Source organism: Bos grunniens, chromosome 9 (genome assembly GCF_055505025.1).
Source record: "Bos grunniens cultivar Pamir isolate PY7600 chromosome 9, Bosgru_T2T1.0, whole genome shotgun sequence".
NCBI lineage: Eukaryota > Metazoa > Chordata > Mammalia > Artiodactyla > Bovidae > Bos > Bos grunniens.
In genome coordinates, this window is record NC_141173.1 from 62,091,763 (window position 1) to 62,119,043 (window position 27,281).

The 27,281-nt window shown below is 37.1% G+C and overlaps 1 protein-coding gene across 5 annotated transcripts in view; it reads left to right on the top strand.

The window, feature by feature from the left end:
* RNGTT (RNA guanylyltransferase and 5'-phosphatase) overlaps positions 1-27,281 on the top strand; it is a 242,429-nt gene that overhangs the window by 26,084 nt on the left and 189,064 nt on the right. For all 5 annotated transcript variants that reach the window (XR_015133147.1, XR_015133148.1, XM_086317774.1 and 2 more), the window contains exons 5-8: positions 7,302-7,377; positions 8,684-8,924; positions 17,948-18,057; positions 19,248-19,349. Coding sequence is in view for 3 of the 5 variants with exons in the window: in XM_086317774.1 (XP_086173900.1) it covers positions 7,302-7,377; positions 8,684-8,924; positions 17,948-18,057; positions 19,248-19,349 (529 nt within the window). In the remaining 2 variants the exon portion in view is untranslated. The remainder of the gene's footprint in view (positions 1-7,301; positions 7,378-8,683; positions 8,925-17,947; positions 18,058-19,247; positions 19,350-27,281) is intronic.

Here is a 27,281-nt window from a genome sequence, read left to right on the forward strand (position 1 = left end):
TATTTTTTGGGGCTCCAAAATCACTGCAGATGGTGACTGCAGCCATGAAATTAAAAGACGCTTACTCCTTGGAAGCAAAGTTATGACCAACCTAGATAGCATATTCGGAGAGGGCAATGGCACCCCACTCCAGTACTCTTGCCTGGAAAATCCCATGGGCAGAGGAGCTTGGTAGGCTGCAGTCCATGTGGTCGCTAAGAGTCAGACACGACTGAGCGACTTCCCTTTCACTTTTCACTTTCATGCATTGGAGAAGGAAATGGCAACCCACTCCAGTGTTCTTGCCTGGAGAATCCCAGGGATGGGGGAGCCTGGTGGGCTGCCGTCTATGGGGTCGCAGAGTCGGACACGGCTGAAGTGACTTAGCAGCAGCAGCAGATAGCATATTGAAAAGCAGAGACATTACTTTGTCAACAAAGGTCCGTCAGTTATGGGTTTTCCAGTGGTCATGTATAGATGTGAGAGGTGGACTGTGAAAAAAGCTGAGCGCCGAAGAATTGATGCTTTGAATTGTGGTGTTGGAGAAGACTCTTGAGAGTCCTTTGGACTGCAAGGAGATCCAACCAGTCCATTCTAAAGGAGATTGGTCCTGGGTGTTCATTGGAAGGACTGATGGTGAAGCTGAAACTCCAATGCTTTGGCCACCTCATGCGAAGAGTTGACTCATCGGAAAAGACTCTGATGCTGGGAGGGGTTGGGGGCAGGAGGAGAAGGGGACGACAGAGGATGAGATGGCTGGATGGCATCACTGACTCGAGGGACCTGAGTTTGAGTGAACTGCTGGAGTTGGTGATGGACAGGGAGGCCTGGTGTGCTGCAATTCATGGGGGTTGCAAAGAGTTGGACACGACTGAGTGACTGAACTGAACTGATGGGTTTAAAATTATAACTGTGATATAATACAGTATTCATTATTATATATTACTTGTTTTATATCACTGGACTGTGATTCTGTTCATTGGATTGAAGTGGAAACTTTTCCTTTGGGTCTGCTCAGTTTGGAGCATAGGTTGGGGTGGCAATTATTTATTGTAGTAATACTGAGAAGACAGTAACAGAAACTGGTCTTAGAGATGGTTTCTCATATCATCTTCTCAAACAAAAGAATTAAAGAATCAAGTCTGTGTTCTTAGGATCAGAAAATATTGGCCTGCTTTTACAGTGTTTTAATTGTGTTTTTGAGATGCAGTTTTTATCAGCCTTCCGCACATTCTTGCTGAAGGATACTGTGACCACTAGGGGACATTGATGGCATGGCAAAAGTGAGACACATTTATTTTCAAAGTTAGTCTGATTAAAAAAAAAATCTTTAAATTAACCGATGTTACTGTCAGTACATGCAGTTAGCCTAGTTGTGGGATGATACTGTAGAGTTAGTGGAGATATAGAGTTCTGAAACACATAGAAGCTTCAGACGTTTTCTAATCGCTAAGTCTTGTCCAACTCCTCTGCGACCCCAGAGGACTGTAGCCTGCCAGGCTCCTTTTCCATGGAATTTCCCAGACAAGAATACTGGACTGGGTTGCCATTTTCTTCTCCGGGGATCTTCCTGACCCAGGGATCAAACTTGTGTCTCCTGCCTTGGCAGGCAGAGTCTTTACCACAGACCTGCCCAAGAACTGCTGCTGCTACTGCTGCTGCTAAGTTGCTTCAGTCGTGTCTGACTCTGTGCGACCCCATAGACTGAAGTCCACCAGGGCCCGCCGTCCCTGGGATTCTCCAGGCAAGAACACTGGAGTGGGTTGCCATTTCCTTCTCCAGCCCAAGAACTACAGCTTCATAATCTCATAATCCCTGGGGGCAGTACCCCCTAATTTATCTTTATAGTGGAAATTTTCAATCATACCAAAAGTAGGGAGAATAGTAAAATGACACCTTTATGTATCCATTGTTCAGCTTCACTAATTATCATTTTACTGATTTTTTTTTCATTTTTCCTCTCCTTCTCCTAACAAATTTTTTTCTGAGTTTTAAAGCAAACCATAGATACCATGTCATTTCACTAAAAGTGTTTCATTATGCATCTCTAACTGAGAAGAATTTTTGTTTTTTTTATAACCACCATGCAGTTATACCAAACAGAATAATGAGAAATTCCTTAATGTCATCTGATGCTTAGTCCACTTTTAGATTTCCTCAATCCCCTTTTAAAGTTAGATTTTTCAAACCAGGATCCAGCAGTATCCAAATACTACATTTTGTTTTTTCTGATTCTCTCTCTGTTAAATGCTGTCACTTTGTTGGAGAAATCAGGTCTTTGTCCTATAAAATGTTCCATTATCTGGATTTACCTGAGTGCCTCCTCATAGTATTAATTAACTTTTTCCTTTGTCCCCTGTCTGTCTTGTAAACTGGTAGTTAAAACAGGAGGCATAATTACATGTTTTAAGCAAGAATACTTCATAGTTGGTGTCGTATGTTTCCTTTTACCCTACATCAGTTAGCACATAATGTCTGGTGGACCCACTTTTAGGGGTACAAAGATGAGTAAGTAGGGACAGGTGGTGGCATGTTATTTCCTCTGTTACTCTTTAATCTGTCTTTTACCTGATTTTTTTTTTTTAATCTGTTGATGACTGTTACCTTCTTCTGATATTTCATTAGGAGTTGCAAAACAATGATTTTTCTGATTGGCTAATTTCTTCATGAGTTAGCTGGAATTCCTCTTTAGCAAAGAACTATTCCTTCTCAACAATTTGATTATCCTGAAATGCAGTTTGTACTGGAAAGGCAAGTTAAATTTCTGATTGTTTTATTTATCAATTTCCAGAATAATGTATTGGTATCTTACCAATGTCTGGTGGTGACTGATTAATCTTATTATTATTTCTTTTTGGAGTATCTGTTTGAACTCATGAATTTTTGTGTAGTTGATATATTTAAATCATTTATAGTCAGTATTTATTCTTATGCCCAAATTGCTTTATCCTAGGCCAGTGGGAGCCCCTTCAAGTTGATTTCTGTATCTTTTTGATAGCACCCCATCAGTCTTTGACAGTTTCGTTGTTTTCTGGTATAACGTGTTTTCCAGACATGGAATTGGTTATTCCTTTAAGGAACCTGGTTCCTTTAAGTGGAAAGTAGTATTTAGAAATAATCTAGGTATAGAGAGCATTCCGTAATTAAACACATGAACATTTCTGCAGTTAAATACATGAATATTCATTCACACTAAGTGAGAAAAATAGACTATAAATAACGTCACATCAGCTCAGGTCAGGTTTTGTCCCCAAATGATCTACCCCAAATCCTAATTTTTAAGAGCTTTTTTAAAAATTATAATGACAAATAAGAGATTATGTATGGAGCTATGGTGCATTTGTTTGCTTGTGCTGAAAATTGAGGATAATAATTTTGTGGGCTGCAGAAATAAAGAAGTCTGGTTTTTGTTAAAAGAGAAATGACTGATTTCTTTGTAAATGGTAGACTAAAAGATATGTAACTTAACTAATGCCTCTATTTTAGGTGTTTCTAGTTATAAATACATAGGTCAGATTTTCGAATTTATATTTTTATGAGTAGTGCATGTGAATTTTGTTAAAAAATTTTTTTCTTTTGATTATATAAAAATTTTTTAAGATTACTTGACGTGTAATAAGTTCTTAATAATGGTTTCCTCTTGCTGTTCTTCTTCTTATTATTTTTGGCTCATTTAGACCAGAGGAATCTCAACCTAAACACTATTGACATTTTAAATAGGGTAATTCTTTATTTTGGGGGACTCTTCTGTGCACTGTAGGATGTTTAACAGCATTTCTGGCCTCTACCCATGAGGTGTTATGCCACCCCACCAGTTGTGACAATTAAAATTGTCTTCTGGGACTTTCCTGGTGGCTTAGTGGTGAAGAATCTGCCTGACAGTGCAGGAGACACAGATTTGATCCCTGTTCCGGAAAGATCCCACATACCACCTAACGACTAAGCTCGTGTGCCACAGCTATTGAGCCTGTGCTCTAAAGCCAGGGAGCTGCAACTGCTGAGCCCCCATGCTGCAACTACTGAGGCTTGTATGCCCACGTTCCACAGCAGGAGAAGCCACTGCCGTGAGAAGCCTGAGCACTGCCACTAGAGAGTAGCCCCTGTCACAGCTAGAGAGAAGTTGGCATAGCAACGAAGACCCAGCATAGCCAAAAAAACAACAAAAAGTCTCCTGACATTGCCAGATGTCCTCTGGGGAGGGGGGTGGGTAAAATCACCCCCAGTCGAGAATCATTTATTTAGACTCATCAGGTAACGTTTTTGATACTAAAAATAAGTTTATCTGATTAGTGAGATAAAAAGGAAGTTGTGTATATTGAGATGAGGCAGTATTTAGAAAGCCATGTTGCCACCAGCCCTGTATAAGTCACCTCTTCCTAATTTATACTTAGAGTCATTTCAGTATGTATATTTTTATAGTTAAAGCCCAGTTCTCTTTTTTTGTTGGGGAGATTGTTTTCCTTTCTTAATTTGAGATTTTAAAGGACTATCATTTTTCCTTAATATATAGATTAATGTTACTTTTTGAGATTCTGTATAAATTTATTTCCTTATGTTAGCTTAGAATAGAAAATGATAACAAATTTGAATAAGAAGTGACTTGAAATAGTTAATCAAGAGCTAATCTTTACTTACAAACTGTGCTCTGCTTGCCACTAGATGGACCCATTCTCATAATGAACAGAGGAAAACTGAAAAAAAAAAAAAAAATGCTTCCCCTCCCCAACTCCTAAACGTTGAAGATAAATGAGGTTAGGCTTGTAGTATACCTATTTAATGAAATTTAAAAAAAAAATCAGGTACATAATCTTCCATATTTTTCTATAGAGATTTGTTTTGTTGAAGGTTTTTATGTTTCTTACTTCACGCTTTTCTTACTTTAACAATCTAGTCATTTATTAATACTTTGAAGTATAACAATAAAGTAAAACTTTATGTACTTATTTAACAAAGAATATTAAAAGAGCACTGGTACTTAAATTGTGTATCATCACATGACTTAATCACTTGATTGCAATTATTCGTACATATGTTATTTGTAAAAATATTTGCTCTAAAGAGATGCAAAAACAGTAGTGGTGTAGATGAGAAACATATCTAAAGTTAGAGTGTTGTTATTTAGTCTCTAAGGCATGTCTGACTCTTCGAGACTCAGTGGACTGTAGCCTGCCAGGCTCCTCTGTTGGGATTTCCCAGGCAAGAATACTGGAGTGAGTTGCTATTTCCTTCTCCAAAAATTAGAGTATTTGTTGCTTAAATTGGTCTCAAATATAAAGTAGAAAGGAAATTTACATATTGTGTTGATACATGTTGAATAAAAAAGTCTGTTTACATAAACTGACATCTTTGCATAATTTTTGAGGCATCTTTTCTTACAGAGTACTGGAGATGATGACTTTATAGAGTTTCATGATTATAGCAGCTTATTTCTAAGGAGTGTCTTTTTTTGTTCAAGGCTGATCTCTTTATTATTTTTTTAAATCTCTTAGGAAACTTCATTTCAGTTACATCATTGTTCTCTATTACTTTCAACCTCTGTGAATTAACCAGATCTTTCTCAGCCTATAAACGTATTAAACCTCTTATATTAAAATATTACCCTGCCCCCAAAAAACCTTTTCTTGCTCTTTTATATGTCCCTTTCCCCTTCCCAGCACACTTTCCAAAAGATTGATACTCAAATCCGTCCATTCCTATTCACCTCATTGCAACCTGGAGTCCTCCCTCTGAACAAATAGCGACTTTCAGTTCTTATCTTCATGTGACATTTACACAGTGCTTGGGACTTCCTCTTTCCCTGGTAAACATGACCCTATGTTCATGTTCTCTTTATTTTCTTGGCCCCCATGAAAGTTCATTTTTAGTCTTTTTTAAAATGCCTTCCCACCCCCTCAACTTATTCTTGAAAGGTTAGTTTTCCTCACATTCCATCTTTATTTATGTTTTCTTGTTCTACCCATTTTTAGTGATTTTTATCCACACCACAGACACCTTCTGTAGTTGACTACATGCTGATCATGAATCCACAACTCCAGCTAGACCTTTCTGTGAAGCTCTTTACCCTATTTCCAAATATTTTTGAGTCTCATAAGAAAACACTGCCCCCCTCCCATTTTTTTTTTTGTATTTTGGCCACACCACCAGGCATAGGGATGGTTCCCTGACCAGGAATTGAACCCACGCCTCTGCAATGAAAGCGCCGAATCCTAACCACTGGAAGGTTAGGATCCCTCTGGGTCACCAGGGGACTTCCTATTAAGAACCTTAAACTCTGCACGTCCAAGTGTGCTCACTGTGTTGACTCTGCACATCCAGCTGTACTCATTGTGTTGCCCAGTAAACTGATATAAACTCCTGTATTTCATAACTTGGTGGGTGGTATCACTGCCTAATTAGTCATCCAAGTCAGAACCGAAGAGTCCTTCTACATCTTTTCTATCAGTGTTGACAGTAATTGATCCCTCAGATTGCAGATTCTACCTTAAATGTTTCTTCCATCTGCCTCTCCGTGTTATTCCTATCACCAGGACCCTTGTCAGTCAAACCCTAATCTCACATAGAGATTAGTGGATGATTTCCTTACTAGTTTTCTTGGCTTCATTGATGCTTCTTCTCTGTTTTGTGTTGAACTGCCATTGAAGTGGATTTTCTAAAATGTGATAATTTAGTAATGTACACCAAGTCGTTTTTTATTACATTTTCAAAGTAGTTAAAATGATTTGAGAATGCAATCATTTTTGGAAGTTATGAAGCTCATTTGTAGCTTTGCATATTATAAAGATAGGACCATACTTACCTGGAATATGTTCTGAAAAAAAGCTTAACAAAAACAAATTTCTTTTTCTCAGCAGTTTTTCCTTTTAAAAGTCTATTTTGAAACGTTATAGGCTAATGTAAAGTTGGCTTCTAGAGAACTTTAAAGTAGTATTATTTTTATTGTACTGTATATTCATCAATTTCTGTATCCAGTCAAATGTCCTGTGTGGGTATGTATGTGTGTCTTTTAGAATTGTGTGTTTGATGAAATATCTCCATATGTAAAATGCTTGGATCTTTTAGTTTTGAAATTAAACTTTAGACCTTAGAAACATTTGTAATTAATAAATCAGTATGTTATATTTACACTTTTTGCTAGTGCTATAAGTTAAATTCCAAGCAATTTAAGCTGACAGGTTTAATAGTTATAAGAGAGGGCTGAGTTTTAAAAATGTGGTTATTTTATAAAATGATTGAAATGTTTTGTTTGCAGGTTGGAATTTTGAAGTGAAATGTGGCCTCTGAAGTGATTTGTAATTTTAAATCAAAACTGCTTTATTTTCTAGGTGTTCATTGTACCCATGGTTTCAATCGCACTGGTTTCCTCATATGTGCCTTCTTGGTGGAGAAAATGGATTGGAGGTATTTGTTTCTTGTTGTAGTGAAAGAAGATATATTTAGTAATTGATAAAAAATTTTATTGATTTTTTTTCAGTTTTAGCATTTTATATTTCTAGGTTTTTGGTGAAGTAATGATTAACATGATTTCAGTGGTTTTTATTTTAGATTTGGTTAATCTTTAGAATACCATTCATTACTGATGTTTTCTACCAAGTAGCATGTTGAGTGCTTATGGATCCTAAATACTATACATTTTCTTTCCCAGATTTTTTTTCACATCTTTCAGAATTATCAGAGATAAGTTCTCCCAATATTTTGTGTATGTTTTCACCTTGGAGGTTACTACTGTTGTTTTTCATTTCATTTTTAAGTACCTTTAAAAAAAAAATAGCTGCTGAGTATTAGAAAAAGCTTAAATACCGTAAATACCACGCACCTTATGTTAAAACCGTTTCAGAATGGTTTGTCTCTTAGTAGATTGAATGCCTTGAGAGTAGGGACTGTGGTGTCTCCATTTTATAAAACTTCTGTTGTGCTTTGTATAATAGTCTTAAATATAAAGGTATTTTGGGGGACTGAGTTACTCTGTTTAAGCCAATCAACAGGTCTTTATGAGCACCTGTTAACTTGTAAAGTGTCTTTTTAGATTCTGAGAGATTAGAGAATGAGATATTTCTGAATTTCCTCATATACTTTAAAGGTCTTTTGTTTATAAAGCCTTTCATGCAGTAAGTCCTTCTCTGAATATAATCACCTGAAGTAGACATGTGATTATATGTTTCCCTGTTCACTTATCCTCTGTGGTTCTCTACTGCATACATTCTGCCTCTGCCTTTCTGCCCTTTCAGATGCTCTAAAAGGTAACTCTACACTATGTCGACTGCTATGTCAGACTCAGCCTATGCTTAGCCTCGCTCTGGTGACCTCTGCTCTTAACGCTTGGGTCTGTTGAAAGTTCCTGAAAAACCAGCATGCTTTTACTTTATCTTCATGTTGCTTTTCCTTGACTGGTGTTTTCTGTTACAATCAGACCTCAACCTTTAAGGGTTTACTTAAATTCTTTACAGACTCCACCCGGATCTCCTCATTACACTCATTGCAGTTTACCTTTAGAGTTTAGGAAATACCATGTACCTTGTGTTAAAACTGTTTCAGAATGATTTGTCTTAGTAGATTGAATGCCTTGAGAGTAGGGATTGTGATGTATCTATTTTATGAAACCTCTATTATACTTTGTTATAATAGCCTTAAATATAATAAGAGAATTTTGATAAATCTGCATAAATGGAGAGTAGTGAGGAAATTGCATGGTGTTTATTTTCCATAGTATTGAAGCAGCAGTTGCTACTTTTGCTCAAGCCAGACCACCAGGAATTTATAAGGGTGATTACTTGAAAGAACTTTTTCGTCGCTATGGTGATATAGAGGAAGCACCACCCCCACCTCTATTGCCAGATTGGTGTTTTGAGGATGATGAAGATGAAGATGAGGACGAGGATGGAAAAAAGGAATCAGAACCTGGGTCAAGCGCCTCCTTTGGTAAAAGGAGAAAAGAACGTTTAAAATTGGTAATGTTTAAAGCTATTATTATAGTCTTTACCTTTTTCCTCTACAGGCTTATTGAGATTTATGCAAATAGAATGTTGACTATGTTTGTTTTGCTGGATTTGTAAGGTTTCTCTATACCTGTTATTTCCAAAGACTCTTTTTTTTGACTGCACCACGTGGCTTGTGGGGTCTTAGTTCCCCAACTGACGATTGAACCTAGACCCTTGGCAGTGAGAGTGTGGAGTCTTAACTACTGGACCACCAGGAAAGTCCCCCAAAGACTTTTTTTTTTAATTAATTTTTATTGGAGTATAGTTGCTTCATAATGTTGTATTCGTTTCCTCCTTCAGCAAAGGAGGTGAACTTTTCAGCAAAGGAAAGTGAACTTTCCTCACTTCAGCAAAGTGAATCAGTTATACATACACAGTTATCCCCTCTTTAGATTCCCTTCCCGTTTAGGTCACCACAAAGCATTGAGGAGAGTTTCCTGTCCTCCCAAAGATTCTTGATAGCCATGGATCATGGCCTTTTCTACAAAAAATTTTCAGTTATATAAATTTATCCCATTTTTATTTCTTAGGTAAACCAAAGAACTGTTAGATGTTAGATTGAGAATTTATTGTTTCTTTGCAAAAGATGTGAGATTCCAACTAAATGTAAAGTGAATACTTTTACTAGTACTTTACAAACTTGTCTCATATTTAAAATAACTTTATACATAAATTCTCCTTTCCATGGGTGGCACTTTCATATTTTTCTGTAAAGTTGAATTCAGAAGACTCTTATGTCTTCAGTAAGCAGTTCCTGTTAATCTTCTAGAAATACAAGGCCTAACAAAAAACATTAGGTGTTACCTTCTTTTCTTGGTGGGATAGTGGGATATATTGAGAAGAAAAATGCTGGTTGTGACTGTACATACAGAAGTATATGTTGTAGGCCAAAGGGGAAAGTTAGGAAAAGTGTGGTGGTAATTAATTGTTAATAAAGTTAATCATTCAGGTATGTGGGATACCATTGTTGAGTAGTAAGCAGTATACCTCACAACTCATTTCTTAGTAGGTGTTGATTCACAGGCAGGGAAGAAAATGCCTTAAATGTAAATCATAAAATATAATTATTTGGGACTTAAAGTTTCTTGTTTGGAAAACATTTTGTTAATATGTACATATTTCAAACTTCAGCATTCTACCACCACTAACAAGTGTATAGATTGCTTTGAAACATGAAACTAATTTCAAAAAGAACATTTTTTTTTACTCTAACTTATTTTCTGGATTTATATATATCTGAAATTACTGAATCACATACCTGGAAAAATAAGTATCATATTCTAAAGAAAGTCTACTAGCATAACGCATAGATGATTACCCTCTTATATCATTTTTATGAGGGAATTCAACTGAATTTTTTAAGAGTAACATTAATTAGAAGCATATACTTAATGTGTTCTTGAATTATGATCTAGTATTTAAAAGTGTAAAAGTTTAAATGGTTTACTGGAAAAGGTCAGTTTTCATTCCAATCCCAAAGAAGGGCAATGCCAAAGAATGCTCAAACTACCGCACAATTGCACTCATCTCACACGCTAGTAAAGTAACGCTCAAAATTCTCCAAGCCAGGCTTCAGCAATATGTGAACCATGAAATTCCAGATGTTCAAGCTGGATTTAGAAAAAGCAGAGGAACCAGAGATCAAATTGCCAACATCCATTGGATCATTGAAAAAGCAAGAGAGTTCCAAAAGAACATCTGTTTCTGCTTTATTGACTATGCCAAAGCCTTTGACTGTGTGGATCACAATAAACTGTGGAAAATTCTTAAAGAGATAGGCATACCAGACCACCTGACCTGCCTCTTGAGAAACCTGTATGCAGGTCAGGAAGCAACAGTTAGAACTGGACATGGAACAACAGACTGGTTCCAAATAGGAAAAGGAGTACGTCAAGGCTGTATATTGTCACCCTGCTTCTTTAACTTCTGTGCAGAGTACATCATGAGAAACGCTGGGCTGGAGGAAGCACAAGCTTGAATCAAGATTGCCAGGAGAAATATCAATAACCTCAGATATGCAGATGACACCACCCTTACGGCAGAAAGTGAAGAAGAACTAAAGAGCCTCTTGATGAAAGTGAAAGAGGAGAGTGAAAAAGTGGGCTTAAAGCTCAACATTCAGAAAACGAAGATCATGGCATCTGGTCCCATCACTTCATGGGAAATAGATGGGGAAACAGTGTCAGACTTTATTTTTTGGGGCTCCAAAATCACTGCAGATGGTGACTGCAGCCATGAAATTAAAAGATGCTTACTCCTTGGAAGGAAAGTTATGACCAACCTAGGCAGCATATTCAAAAGCAGAGACTTTACTTTGTCAACAAAGGTCTGTCTAGTCAAGGCTATGGTTTTTACAGTGGTCATGTATGGATGGGAGAGTTGGAGTATAAAGAAAGCTGACCACCGAAGAATTGATGCTTTTGAACTGTGGTGTTGGAGAAGACTCTTCAGAGTCCCTTGGACTGCAAGGAGATCCAAACAGTCCATCTTAAAGGAGATCACTCCTGGGTGTTCACTGGAGGGACTGATGGTGAAACTGAAACTCCAGTACTTTGGCCACTTGATGTGGAGAGCTGACTCCTTTGAAAAGACCCTGATGCTGGGAAAGATTGAGGGGAGGAGAAGGAGATGACAGAGGATGAGATGGTTGGATGGCATCACTGACTCAAGGACATGAGTTTGAGTAAGCTCCGGAAGTTGGTGATGGACAGGGAAGCCTGGCATGCTGCAGTCCATGGGGTCGTGAAGAGTCCGACACGACTGAGCGATTGAACTGAACTGAACTGATTTTACAAAATGAGTTAAGTTTGCAGCATTTATTTTTCTTTGCCAGCAGAAATGTTTTAAAAATGACATTTATTTAAAAATATTAAGTACCATTAAATCCTTATTGTTACAAAAGAGCTCCAGTGGCATAAGAGGAAACTAGCAGAGAAGTGCATGTTTCTTTAGGGGAAAAAAAATGATGTAAAATAAAAGCAAACCCAAACCTGGTTTCTCCTGTTTTGTTTTGTCAGTTACTCACAGAAGTATTTAAAAATTCCTCACTATGATTATGGATTTACCTGTTTCTCCTTATAGTACTGTTAGATTTTGCTTTATATATTTTGAGGTGACACATTTCACATTCGTGTGAAAATGCCTTTATTTTCCTCATCTTTTTGAAGAACAGTTGTTCTTCGAAACCCAGGTTCTTGACTTCTGTGTTGGCATGTTGAAGATACTATTCTGTAATTCATTTCTTTTGAGAAGTTGCTTCTTTGAAGGCAATTTGTTTTTGGTTTTGATTTTCAGCAGTTTTACTATGATGTTTCTCCCTGTGGTTTTCTTTGCATTTTTCCAGCTTCCTACTTGCAGTGACCCTTGAATCTATGGTTGGATTTTTCTTTTATCAGTTTTAGATATTCTTGGCTATTATCTCTTCAAATATTATTTTAAATCAATTTTTTCATCTCTTTCCGTCTACCCAATAGACCTTTTATATTTTATTATTTCTTAAAATGTTGTCTATGTTCTTTTCAGTACTTTCTATCCTTTTGTTTCATTTTTTTCAGTCTGGATATTTTTTTCTGACCAAGTGTTTTAATTCTCTGTTTTAAGTTTGTGCTGCTGTTAAATTTATCCATTAAGTTCTTAATTTCAGTTATTTTACTTTCACTTCTGGAATTTCAGCTTGAGTATTAAAATAACTTTCAGTTCTCTACTGGGATTCTGCATCTTGTCATTTAGGTTTTTGAATTTATTAAGCCTATTTGAAAGCCCATGTGAAGTAACTAATGTACAGCTATCCTCTGGGTCTTTCTTTTTTTTTTTTTTTCTTCTTGTGTCCTTTGATTTCTAGTCAATTGTAGTTTTTTGTTTGTTTGTTTTCTTCATACCTGGGTATTTCTGCTAGCTAGACATTATGTATGAAAAATTACGGAAATGATTTGTGGCTCTTTACCACGTTATCTTCCTTCAGAGAAGATTTACTTTTGCTCCTACACAATATAGGAGTAGAGAATCTTAACTCAGTTTGGAATTGACCTGTTAAAAGCTGGGCTTTAGTTTGAGAGCTGGTCTGATTTTGGTTCACCCCAATTCCTAGAGTGTGGTCCTCTGGGAATTCTAACTGAAAGCCTGGAAAATTAAGCAGGACCTCTCCTTGATGGCCTGGTACTCTAGTTTTTGTTTTCCCATTCTTGTGATAAATGCTGAAAGTTCTGTTCAGTTTCTTACCCTCTCAGCTACTGTTTTTGAAACAGTGCCTATAGAGGAAAATCCTAGAGGAGAAAAATTATGCCAGCTGTCTAGCACATCTCGCTGGAATTCCATTCTTTCTGAGTTCTTGGCTTCAGGTCCTTACCACCTTTATAATTCTCTGATGTCTTAAAACAGGTACTTTTAACTTGTTTTGTAGTGTTTTCTCATGGCTACACAATTGGTCTAAATAAGCTAGTCTGCCATTGCTGAAAGCAGCAAGCTTCCCTTCTCTGTTTTTGGAGGAAGCAATTAGGTTTGATCTCTGACTGACATTGAGGACATGGTGAATTTCAAGAATATTTGTATTTATACTTCCAAAGGTGGAGTCATGAAAAAAGAAAACTCTAAAGCCTTTTGTACTTTAGTAGGTTTTTCTTCTTTTCAGATCATAATTAGTAAATATTAAAATTGTTAAATATTTTTTATTTATAAAAATAATATCTTACATTAAAGAAAGTTTGGAAACAAATAATCTTTCAGTTTTCACCCTACCACTAGCATTTTTATCATCTTAAAAGAATTTCTTCCTTTTACTTACCTGTCTAGTTACTTATCTCTTTTAGAGTGTCCACAAGTGACGTAAAGTTCAGGTCTCTTTGTAAAATAAAAATGTGAAAATCTGGAAGTGTAAAGGGTTAAAAGTTATCTCTTTATTCCCACTTCTACTCTACTTTTTGATTATACTTCTAGATACTGAGTTTTTCTATGCATTTATATACATTTATTCAGTTTTAACCTGACTCCCCATATCTATTGTTAACATAAATGTATTTAATATTAGCTTTTTTTTTTTTTTCCCCACTTGGATATCTTTTCTTAGTACATACAGAACTACCTCATTCCTTTTAGGTAGCACCAGAGGGAATAGTTTATAAGCAGCAAACAGAACATTTCTTTAGAAGACAAGAGAGGACATCAAGCCATAAAATAACAGCAGGCTATTATGAAGAAAAACCAGTTAGAGAACTTGGAAATTATAATAATAAAGGAAAAAATCAGGAGGTGGGTTTGATAGCAGCCTGAAGTTAGCAGCCTGAAGGAGATTATCAAACTGGAAGATCCAGGTAAGAAATTTTTCCTGGATGTAGCACAAAAGGACAAAGAAATATGCAGAATAGTTTAGAGTTTTAGGTAGTGACCTGTGTGAATGATTTAATGGTACAAAAAGTCACAGAGGGAACAAGTATGGTAAGGATAGGAAGTGTCTTTCTGAGGTTTATTTTCTGTGACAGTAGAGCTAGGTCACAGTAGTTATCTTAAGAAACTAATGGGAGATGAGAAAAAGGAGACAGTTGTGGTCAGGGTCCACAGTGCCGCCCCGCTTTTGAAAATTTGCTAGAACTTAACATATACTTAGTTGTCCTCAGAGCTAAGATTTAGTGCAGCAATGTACCAAGAATATCCGGATCAAAAGGGGAAAAAAGAAGTGGAGTTTTGAGGAGTCCATGTGCAGGCTTCCTTATGCTCTCTCCTTCCCACAGGGAATCAGTCATACAGAGCTCACTCTTCCCATAGCAGTGGAAATGCAGCAGCGTGTGTGTAATGTTGCTGTCTAGGGAAGCTTGTTAGAGTCTCAGTGCCTACGGTTTTTATTCATGGTTGGTCATGTAGATAGCATGTACCTAGCATGTATCAGTATTCCAGAATCCTAGAAGCAAAGCATTTGTTCAGCGTAAGTTTTAGTGTCTGTACAGGTAGTTTAGGCATGATGACCCAGTCTTATCAGTTGACTGAGAACAGTGAAGGTCGTTTCCCAGATGCCATCCAGAGGCCCACCTGGCAAGCAGTCCTGTTACGTTAACTCTTTTCTACACACTGGTGCACACTATTTGAGCAGTTTAATTATGAGCAAAAAGGGAGATGGAGGGTGATTGCTTGATGCAGACATATTTAGGAAAGGCTTCAAGCATAGTTATTACTTGAGGATAGGAACTAGTAGAATCAATGAAGTTGAAAATAACCTGAAATCATAGCAGAAGAAATGGTAGAGCAATTTCTGAGGAGACTGAAGGAAATGGAGTTCATGAGCAGATAGAAATAGGTCTTTAACAAGAGTAGGGAAATCCCATCCTTTGCACTGAGATTGTGATTTTTCCTCAGTAAATTTCAGCTGCCTACTTCCTTGTGGGTAGGGAAGGCATCCCATCCATAAAGAGAGCTTTTATGCAACCAGCCACAGTGGATATCTGCCCTACTTGATGTCTGCTGCTGCTGCTAAGTCGCTTCAGTCGTGTCCGACTCTGTACGACTCCATAACGGCAGCCCACGAGGCTCCCCCGTCCCTGGGATTCTCTAGGCAAGAACACTTGAAGTCTAGTTGACTGCTAATGGCTGAATGAGTTAGCCTGAATGGAAGAGGAACTATAGAAAGAGGCCAGGAGAGCAGTGAGGATGTAAGAGAATTGTTTACACTATGCTATGGGACTTGGGCAGTGCGAGAATGAGTGGTTTTCACTTAAGAGAAAAGTGAGTGCTTTTCTTGGTGGAGAGCTAGCTTCCAGTGAAGACACAGGGTACAGAGTGTTCGTGAAAAAGGTTGAGTTTACAGGGAAGGTTATTTATGAAAAAGAGATTCCAGGGTTTACATTGGAAAGGTGATTAATGATAAGATGAACCAAGAAGGGGCTCAGAAGCAGTGAGGACAAGACCATCAGAGAGGAAAGGTGACTGGAGAGTTGAATTTTGGGTGATGTCAACAGTGTGGTTGACAGGCATGACGTGTGGATGTAATTAATTGGCAAGTTCATGGTTAGAAAACTTTCATTTTTCTTTTCTTTTAGTTGAGATTGAAGATAGTTAACAGAGAGCCAAGAGTGATTAATTCTTTGTATCTGTACTGAGGCTCAATATTTATTCATTATGTTCAGTTAAAAAATTTAGCTTGTTCAAATGTAGTGTTTGTGTTTTTAGGATTAATTTATGCTAATTTGACCTTTGCTTTTCAGAAATTATCATTGATTTTTTTGTCTTTGCTTAGGAAATACATGCTCATAGGTGAAACTGGATACCTTCTTCATGTAAAACTTCTATGCTATTAGTACTTTCAGAGTAAAGATGCTTTCTTTTTTTAATTAATATGTACAAGATATAATTTTATCAGGATATTGAAGTTATTTGAGTATCTCAGTAACTATGTTGAAAAAACAACCCCCTGATTAAGTTTTCCTTTGAAAATACTCTGTTTAGTTATTGTATTTAATGGAGAAATGATTCTAAAACAGAAACTTCATTGGCTGATAAAGAGAGGTTATGGTATAATAGGAGAGGAATGGTACTCTTTCATCCTTTGGCTCATGGAACCTCCCTTGAAGGAAAACAAAGTAGATGACATTTTAAATAACTATAAAATATGATTCAGAACTAGGGGCAAAAAGTAGGATCAGCGTCTGCTGGATTGACCTAGGACTCTTCTAGATTTGACCTAGGACTTTTCTAGATGTATATGTACTAAAATTGCATTTTTTTCCCCTTCCCAAATAGTTCAGGTTGCCAAGCCTTTGCCAGAAGATTGATCATTGCAGTTTGCAGACCATATTTTTTATTCGTTAATTAAGTTAACAGCTAGAGTTGTTTTATAGATTTTTCTTGAGACCGATGCCAGCCCTCTTACGGGTTGCAAAGTAATTGTAACATGAATCTAGACTATTTTTTTAGTGTCTAAAATTTCGAGGAGTGTTTTGATTTATTTATTTGATACATAAATTCTCCATCTGCTTCACTTCTCTGTGATATTTTAAAAGTATATTTGCTATGAAATACAATAATACATTTTCTGTAGTTCTGAGTTAAAGGATTTAGATTAAAACTTCAGGGATGTTGGAGAAGGAAATGGAAACCCACTCCAGTATTCTTGCCTGGGAAATCCCATGGACAGAGGAGCCTGGCAGGCTACAGTCCATGGGGTTGCAAAAGAGTTGGACATGACTGAGCGACTAAGCAACAAAAAGTACAAAGTGTTCAATCCTAACTAGTTAGCTGGAAATCATTTAGAAGTTGTGTGGGTCAAAGCAGTGGAGAATGTACGCATTAGATCTCATTCAGTTAGTAACCTTTACTGAATCCTGTGTATGTTTGTTAAACAATAAAGCAAAAGCTTTTGTATTAAAAAAAAAATTCAGTGATGAGTAATATTTGGTTTTTATGTTGATACATCCAATGACTATAGCTTAGCCATTTTGTCTACTGTTAGAGTCTTATTCTAGTTTACAAAGGTATATATTGTAGGTGTGTATCTCAAAATCCAAGTTCCATTAGGGACACAACTTTCCATCCTCTTCAATGAGAATCTTTGGTGAATGGTATAGTTTAGACCTGGGTTCAAATTCTGTTTTTACCATTTGAATAAATTGCATAAAATCGTTATGCCTCATTTGTTCATCTATGAAATAAGTGTAATGCAGTCTGATTCTCAGAATTGTTATAAAGGTTAGAGAAACTGTAAAATTCCAGGTACTTTGCCTGACTGAGTAAATGGTGGGTAAGTTATTATTGCTGTTATGATTCCTGAATAGTGACCATGGTTGCTTTGATAGCATGATATAGACACTGGGCTGTATATGTACATTGAAAATCATATGCTGGATTAAGGAAAACTAGTGTACAATCCAGGGAAGTCTACAGAACCTCCTGTAGCAGACTATTTGTTGCATATATTTACTCAGATTTCTGAAAATAAATGAATCTATCATTCCGTCTAGTCTTTGTAGATAGATTTGAACTCTAATGTATTTTTCTTTTCCTTTTATTTTCAGGGTGCTATTTTTTTGGAGGGTGTAACTGTTAAAGGTGTAACTCAAGTAACAACTCAGCCAAAGTTAGGAGAGGTACAGCAGAAGTGTCATCAATTCTGTGGCTGGGAAGGGTAATAAGCATTTTAAATTTTAATTAAAGTTTTAAATAAAATGTATTCTTACTCTGCAGTACTTAACATTAATGCAAACGGTGACATAGCTTCTTTGCTCCATGAAATTTCTGTGTTTACGTAGAATTTTTTGTCAAGCAAAAGTTTATCAGATTTTTCTCAAGATAAACAGTGTAATTAGATTTTTGAGTCAAAATTAGATGACTCACATGTCTTCTCTAGACGAATAGAAAATTACTATTATTACCTTTTGGTATTTGTTTTGTGGGTTTGATTCTACTGTTGCTGATTAGAATTTTGGTTGCCCTTATGATTTTATTAAGAAAGAAGAGGTGAAACTTGAATGAGCCTCACTTTCCAGTTTTTCTGTTATCAGAAACCTAGAAGAATCAGCTTTAAATATACTCTGCCCCTTACCATGACTTGAAGATATTCATAAGACATTTTATAGCAGAGTATTCAGGAGAGAGTTCATGGCTCTTATCTGTTGCTCTCAGGTCTTGGTCTGTGATCATTTCTGTTGGTCTTTGCCATCTGTGGCAGAAAACTGTAATACAGTTAGAACATGATGAAATAGGGTTATTGTTAAAAATTCCTAATATAAAGAACTTTTGGACTGGTACATACAGATCAATCAACTAGAAATAATTTTAACTGAAAGCTGCAAATGATGATGAAGTGATGTCAGTTTTAGTGTTCTGTTAAACCCTTGCCAGTGTACCTTAATCTCGACCTAAGTTTCTCCTGTTTTGTCACTTCTGGGCATCTTTTGAGCAGCAACTTGCCAACCCTGCAGAGTTATGCCAAGTTGGCAGTGTCATGATGGAGAAATATGGGGTCTAGAGCAATGTAAGATAATTAAGGCAAGACTTAAACTTCTTCCTGAAGTAAAAGATTTGTAAATATATGTGCTTTACTATTTAGATCATGTATGTTAATATTTAAAAATTAGCCCAGTAGTCATAATTCATAGTGGCATGTAGGATCTTGTTAACTCGCATTTTAAAATGTGAAGAAAATGGTATGATTTTGTTAGCATTCTTGTGAAAGCTGATATTACTCCAACTGATGTTAATTTCGTAATTGGGAGACCATTGTGCTACATGTGTGACTCGTGTGAGATTGGTTTAAGACATGTATTGCTTTGTATGGATACCAGCCATAATAGTGATACAGTGATCTTCGTTAAGGTCTGGATTCCCTGGAGCACAGCCTGTTTCCATGGACAAGCAAAACATTAAACTTTTGGAGCAGAAGCCATATAAAGTAAGCTGGAAAGCAGATGGTACTCGGTAAGTTAGACTTCGGAAAAAGAAAAGTTATACTAAATTATATACTAAATTACCCGAATGCTTGAAGAATAGCTTTGTTGTGAGAGAAGGTTTGTACTTTTGGGAGTGACATGAACAGCAAAATAAACTGTTTCATGTATTGTATAGTTTTTGTTTTGCTAGTATTCTTAGTTGTCTACTAGTTATCTTTTTCATTTTCTAAATATTTGGTTTCAGATTTATGTTAGTTTGAAATGAATCTATACCAGACTTAAATCTGAAAGTATTTTTTCTTAATAATATTGTACTTTTTGGTATGACTGCTGCCCACCACCTTGTCTTTAATGGTTGTTGGGCACTTCTAAAATTAACAAATGTATTATGAGTTTATAATCTAAAAATTACCAAGTCCCCGATTCATTCTGTATTTTATTCCTTCTATAGTTTTTCTTTTTCTGTTAATCCTTACTAATACTTTTTGTAATTTTATCCACTCTTAAGGTTCTATTCTTACAACAGAGCTTAGCTTCACATTTCATATTCCTAAGTTTAAAAATATTGATACCCTTTGATTATTAAAATTATTAAAAATATTTAAAATATATTAAAAATATAAATTTTACTTAATTTAAATATTAAAATAAATAAAAATAAATTTTTATTAAATAAAGTAATTCCAAACAATTAGCATACAGTGGACACTGAGTAAAAGATAGCTACAGATATTCTTACATATACTTCTGATGTATGTGTATTATATGTGTATGTGTGTATATGTATATGTATATGTAATACACATATATATACAAGCATTCTTGCTTTAAGAAAAATTGAATACACAATTCATTGTAGTTATTGCTTAGCTTCTGGTTTTGAGTTTTTATATAAGCAATTCACTAAATGTATACATTTGAAATGTAAATTGTAAATTTTTTTTCCTCATAAAAATGTCCTATGCCTTTGTTTTAATTGAGTGCTAGACATGTAGTCATGCTATACTTGTCCTGACGAATACTTGGTGACTTGTAGAAATAGCTGTTATGTAGATAAACTGTCTATAATATGTTCAGGAAGCTTCTGAACATAGTTACTGCTCTAATGGTTTTTATACAGAACAGTGTAATTACCCTAGGAAATTAGTAACTTGCTTGGATCCTTTGATATGTATCTTGTTAATAAGGTTTGTAGCAGATGTTTATTCCAGTGAGTGGAACTGAATGTTCAGACAGGAATAGTGTGGTTAGGATAATGAGATGCTACACTAGAAAAGTTTTATATACTGAGAGGTATATTGAAGAGGTTTTAGATATCTCTGGAATAATTTTCAGTGAACTGCAAACAGATGATGTTTTATGCTGTTTAGGAACAGAATGAGTAAATCAAATTATTAACAATTCAGTGATGTTACACTGCTATAATTTAGATTTGTTCACTTAGCTGTTTTTTAGTTCCTCTTGAGGGAATATATCAGAGCAGATAAATTTATGTTTAGCCCTAATTTTCTTTTGGTCACAAAGTAAGTAGTTTTTTTCTGATATATAACAACTTTGAATATTGCATTTAATAAGAATTTACTTCTGTCTTATTTCCTAATACGTATTAATTAGGGCCATAACATTGTATCTAATATTTAGAAACTCACTTGTAAATAAAGCTATGCCTGGAAAGGATTTTTAATTTGTGAACTCTTCTAGGGAGACTTAGTGTGTTTGTGGTGATAACTTTCCATCCAAGGAGCAAGCGTCTTTTAATTTCATGGCTGCAATCACCATCTGCAGTGATTTTAAAGCCCAGAAAAATAAAGTCAGCTACTGTTTTCACTGTTTCCCAGTCTATTTGCCATGAAGTGATGGGACCAGATGCCATGATCTTAGTTTTCTGAATGTTGAGCTTTAAGCTAACTTTTTCACTCTCCTCTTTCACTTTGATCAAGAGGCTCTTTAGTTCTTCACTTTCTGCCATAAGGGTGGTGTCATCTGCTTATCTGAGGTTCTTGATATTTCTCCCGGCAATCTTGATTCCAGCTTGTGCTTCTTCCAGCCCAGCATTTCTCATGATGTACTCTGCATATAAGTTAAATAAGCAGGGTGACAATATACAGCCTTGACGTACACCTTTTCCTATTTGGAACCAGTCTGTTGTTCCATGTCCAGTTCTAACTGTTGCTTCCTGACCTGCATATAGGCTTCTCAAGAGGCAGGTCAGGTGGTCTGGTATTCCCATCTCTTGAAGAATTTTCCACAGTTTATTGTGATCCACACAGTCAAAGGCTTTGGCATAGTCAATAAAGCAGAAACAGATGTTCTTTTGGAACTCTCTTGCTTTTTCGATGATCCAACGGATGTTGGCAAATTGATCTCTGGTTCTTCTGTCTTTTCTAAAACTTGAACATCTGGAAGTTCACGGTTCACATATTGCTGAAGCCTGGCTTGGAGAATTTTGAGCATTACTTTACTAGCGTGTGAGATGAGTGCAATTGTGCAGTAGTTTGGGCATTCTTTGGCATTGCCTTTCTTTAGGATTGGAATGAAAACTGACCTTTTCCAGTCCTGTGGCCACTGCTGAGTTTTCCAAAGTTGCTGGCATATTGAATGCAGCACTTTCACAGCATCATCTTTCAGGATTTGAAACAGCTCAACTGGAATTCCATTACCTCCACTAGCTTGTTTGTAGTGATGCTTCCTAAGGCCCACCTGACTTCAAATTCCAGGATGTCCGGCTCTAGGTGAGTGTGAGTGATCACAGCTTTGTGATTATCTGGGTTGTGAAGATCTTTTTTGTACAGTTCTTCTGTATATTCTTGCCACCTCTTCTTAATATCTTCTGCTGCTGTTAGGTCCCTACCATTTCTGTCCTTTGTCGAGCCCATCTTCGCATGAAATGTTCCATTGGTATCTCTGATTTTCTTGAAGAGATCTCTAGTCTTTCCCATTCTGTTGTTTTCCTCTGTTTCTTTGCATTGATCACTGAGAAAGGCTTTCTTATCTGTCCTTGCTACTCTTTGGAACTCTGCATTCAGATGTTTATATCTTTCCTTTTCTCCTTTGCCTTTCGCCTCTCTTCTTTTCACAGCTATTTGTAAGGCCTCCTCAGACAGCCATTTTGCTTTTTTGCATTTCTTTTTCTTGGGGATGGTCTTGCTCCCAGTCTCCTGTACAATGTCATGAACCTCCATTTATAGTCATCAGGCACTCTGTCTATCAGATCTAGTTCCTTAAATCTATTTCTCACTTCCACTGTATAATCGTAAGGGATTTGATTTAGGTCATACCTGAATGGACTAGTGATTTTCCCCACTTTGTTTAATTTAAGTCTGAATTTGGCAATAAGGAGTTCATGATCTGAGCCACAGTCAGCTCCTGGTCTTGTTTTTGCTGACTATATAGAGCTTCTTCATCTTTGGCTGCAAAGGATATAATCAATCTGATTTCGGTGTTGACTGTCTGGAAAGAAAGTTATGACTAACCTAGACAGCATATTAAAAAGCAGAGACATTACTTTGCCAACAAAGGTCCGTCTAGTCAAGGCTATGGTTTTTCCAGTGGTCATGTATGGATGTGAGAGTTGGACTATTAAGAAAGCTGAGCGCCAAAGAATTGATGCTTTTGAACTGTGGTGTTGGAGAAGACTCTTGAGAGTCCCTTGGACTGCAAGGAGATCCAACCAGTCCATCCTGAAGGAGATCACTCCTGGGTGTTCACTGGAGGGACTGATGTTGAAACTGAAACTCCAGTATTTTGGCCACCTGATGCAGAGAGCTGACTTATTTGAAAAGACCCTGATGCTGGGAAAGATTGAGGGCAAGAGGAGAAGGGGATGACAGAGGATGAGATGGTTGGATGGCATCACCTACACAATGGACATGGGTTTGGGTGGACTTCGGGAGTTGGTGATGGACAGGGAGGCCTGGCATGCCGTGATTCATGGGATCGCAAAGAGTCGAAGACAGCTGAGTGACTGAACTGAACTGAGTGTGTCTGGATATATTTGAGGGGGGTGGAATCCAGAAAATAAAATATTTGCCTTAATCTTGTAACTGCTGCTGCTACTGCTAAGTAGCTTCAGTCGTGTCCGACTCTGTGCGACCCCATAGACGGCAGCCTACCAGGCTCCCTTATCCCTGGGATTCTCCAGGCAAGAACACTGGAGTGGGTCGCCATTTCCTTCTCCAATGCATGAAAGTGAAAAGTGAAAGTGAAGTCGCTCAGTCGTGTCCGACTCCTAGTGACCCCATGGACTGCAGCCTACCAGGCCTCTGTCCATGGGATTTGCCAGGCAAGAGTACTGGAGTGGGTTGCCATTGTAACTAGTTAGAGGCAAAATTGGCAGTACAACTCTGGTCTTCTGTAGCTTTCTTTTTCCCCCCCTTCATTGTTCTGTATTTTAGAAATTAGGCTTCTAAGATATGATTTAATGTTGTTTTTCTTCATTATATAGTTAGCTCATTTTGGAACTTAATGAAAATTCAGCACCATATTTCTGATGATAACCCCAAACCAGGTTTCATTATTGAAGACTCTGGTCCTGTTTTTTAACAGTTTCATTAGGACTATTAATACTGTGAGGGTGCAAGGCCAGTTTTTTTGCATCTGGGAGGAACACAAGAAAGCTGTAACTCCTATGTTCCTTTCTTATACTCCCTTCTTGGAGAAGGGAGACAAACAAGGAGTGATTAGAAGTTGATCAGAAACACTATTTATTGATCTAAAGCCATAGTTGATGATATCTGGTAGTAAATTGGTTAAAAAAAGAAACTAGTGGAACTCATTTTACTCTTACTCCTTCTCTAAGCTCACATCTTACTTACCATTATCTGAAATAGACAAAAGTGGGGCTGCTTTGGTTGTTGAACATTTTGGGGCAGCATGTGGGATTGTATTCTGGGTGCCCTCTTAAGGTCACCATGGAACTTTTTAGGATAGCATGTCCCAAAGGGTGCTGGATGTTTGGGTTACATTGGTGGCTCAGATGGTAAAGAATCTGCCTGCAATGCAGGAGACTCCTGGGTTGGGAAGATCCCCTGGAGAAGGGAATGGCAACCCACTCCAGTATTCTTTCCTGGAGAATCCCATGGACAGAGGAGCCTAGTGGCCTACAGTCCATGGGGGTCACAGAGAGTCGGACAAGACTGAGCGGCTAACACTTTCACTTTCACTATACTATTGTCATAGTGTTACGATCATGTGTGCGTGTGTGTTCTGTCGCTCACTCATGTCTCACTGTTTGCAACCACATGCACTGTATTCCACCAGGCTCCTCTGTCCATGGGATTCTCCAGGTGAAAAACTGGAGTGGATTGCCATTCTCTCTTCCAGGGGATCTTCCCAACCCTGTGGCTCTGACATTGGCAAACGAATTCTTTACCACTGAGCCACTTGGGAAGCCCCTATTACCATCATAGTAAGCTTTTCTTTTTTTAAAAAGAAAAAATCTAGATATCCAAATTCAGTAGGCTTTAGTTGGCTTTGAGAATTTGGTTTTCAGAAGCACCCCAGCTACTTCTGATTTCTAGCCAAGTCCAGGAACCACTGCCCTTAGTGCCCTGTTGAATGAACACAGTTTAAAAATCAGTGATCTAAACCAGAGCAATGTTTGAAAGTCAAAGTGTAGTTGCTCAGTCACGTTCAACTCTTTGCGATCCTATAGACTGTAGCCCTCCAGGTTCCTCCGTCTTTGGGATTTTCCAGGTAAGAATACTGGAGTGGGTTGCCATTTCCTTCTCCAAGAGCAATATTTAGCCAGCCATTGAGTTCAGGATATAGCTGAGGATTTGTGCATTAATTGATTTAAAGGAGATTCATGTAAAATGGTTGTTAGCATGATGTTTAATAAATGTTATTGTTACCATAGTGTAAGACTCCATGGGCAGTCATTTTCACTTGGTAATCAGCATTTAGTTTCCCAGAATCCATTCAAAATTCTCTTAGGTTGTGGGGTAGTTACTGTACAAGAATAAAAGTGGGTATAGGACAAAAGCAGTCTAATATTTTAAAATCAAACTTCTGAAATAGATGTCAGCTAGTCACATCTTTAGGACTTGCTAAAGGATAAAAAGGACCTTTAAATATTAATTTCTTTAATTAAACTACTTATTAATATGAGAGTTACTACTTATTAACAGAGATACTATCTCTGAAATGCTACTTAAGAATAGAAAATCAACTGAATTCATTACCAAATTTGGCTCAAAAACTCTTAGAGCTAAACAGAACATATACAGGTAAAACCTGTGTTGCAAACATAAGAGCAATCCCTGGTTAAAATTTGAGGTTGTCCATATTCTAGGGGTAATGAGCATCTGAAACTTTGAGACATTAATAAAAATCCCTGTTGTTAATATTCCTAAATATATATGTATTTAAATAGAGCTATGCTATAGAAGTCAAATATATGAGGAAAAAAATATTAACAGTGATAAAATATATATAAAAATATATATTAAGTGATATATATATATATGCGCACACATTCAGTTCAATTGCTCAGTTGTGTCTGACTCTTTGCAACCCCATGGATTGTAGCACACCAGGCTTCCTTGTCCATCACCAGCTCTTGGACTGACTGGTGTCCATCATGTCCATCAAGTCTAGACTCATGTCCATCAAGTTGGTGATGCCATCCGATCATCTCATCTTCTGTCGTCCCCTTCTCCTGCCTTCAATCTTTCCTAGCATCAGAGTGAGTTGGTTCTTCACGTCAGGTGGCCAAAGTATTGGAGTTTCAGCTTCAGCATCTGTCCTTCCAATGAATATTCAGGATTGATTTCCTTTGATATTGACCTGTTTGATCTCCTTATAGTCCAAGGGACTCTGAAGAGTCTTCTCCAACACCACAGTTCAAAAGCATCAATTCTTCGGTGATCAACTTTTTTTATAATCCAACTCTCTCATCCCTATATGACTGGTGGAAAAATTATAGCTTTGACTAGATGGACCTTTGTTGGCAAAGTAATGTCTCTTCTTTTTAATTCGTCTAGATTGGTCATAGCTTTTCTTCCAAGGAGTGAGCGTCTTTTAATTTCCTGGCTGCGTCACCATCTGCAATGATTTTGGAGCCCTCAAATTAAAGTCTCTCACTGTTTGCATTGTTTCCTCCCATATATTACATATATGTATATTAACAGTGATAAAAAACTGCCTGATCCTCCATATAAATTATATATACTCTTCTGTTATAAACTATAGAAGACTCTCAGGTTTCCCTCAAATCGCTTGGTGATGATAATTGGAATTGCCTTGCCCCTTTCACTTAATGGCCTTCCGTTGTGGCTCAGCTGGTAAAGAATCCGCCTGCAGTGCAGGGGACCTGAGTTCGATCTCTGGGTTGGGAAGATGCCCTGGAGAAGGCAAAGGCTACCCACTCCAACATTCTGGCCTGCACTATTCCATGGACTGTATAGTCCATGGGGTCTCAAAGAGTCGGACACGACTGAACAACATTCACTTTCACTTAATGGCAAAATCTGTGTCTTTGAAGAAATAATATTTATTGCTTTACTAGATAACCGTGCTACTTTAGGAATTAGAGAGTCTCAAAGACAATATAAGCCACTGTAGGAAAGCAAAATACAATTCTTGACCTTGAAGCAGCTTTAAGATGTAGTAAGAGATGTAGTAAAAGTGTGTATAGTACAAACCATGAGAAATAAGGAGAGGTAACAAAGAACTGCTTAGGGGCGTTACTTGATATTCCATATGAAATACGAGTGCTCATTTTGATTTTAGGAGTATAATAATGGGTATCCTAGATGGGTGTTTACCTGTGATAGTGGAATACAGAAGAGATACAGACACACTTGTTATTTAGTGTTGCCTAATGCTGCAAGGAGATCCAACCAGTCCATTCTGAAGGAGGTCAGCCCTGGGATTTCTTTGGAAGGAATGATGCTGAAGCTGAAACTCCAGTACTTTGGCCACCTCATGCGAAGAGTTGACTCATTGGAAAAGACTCTGA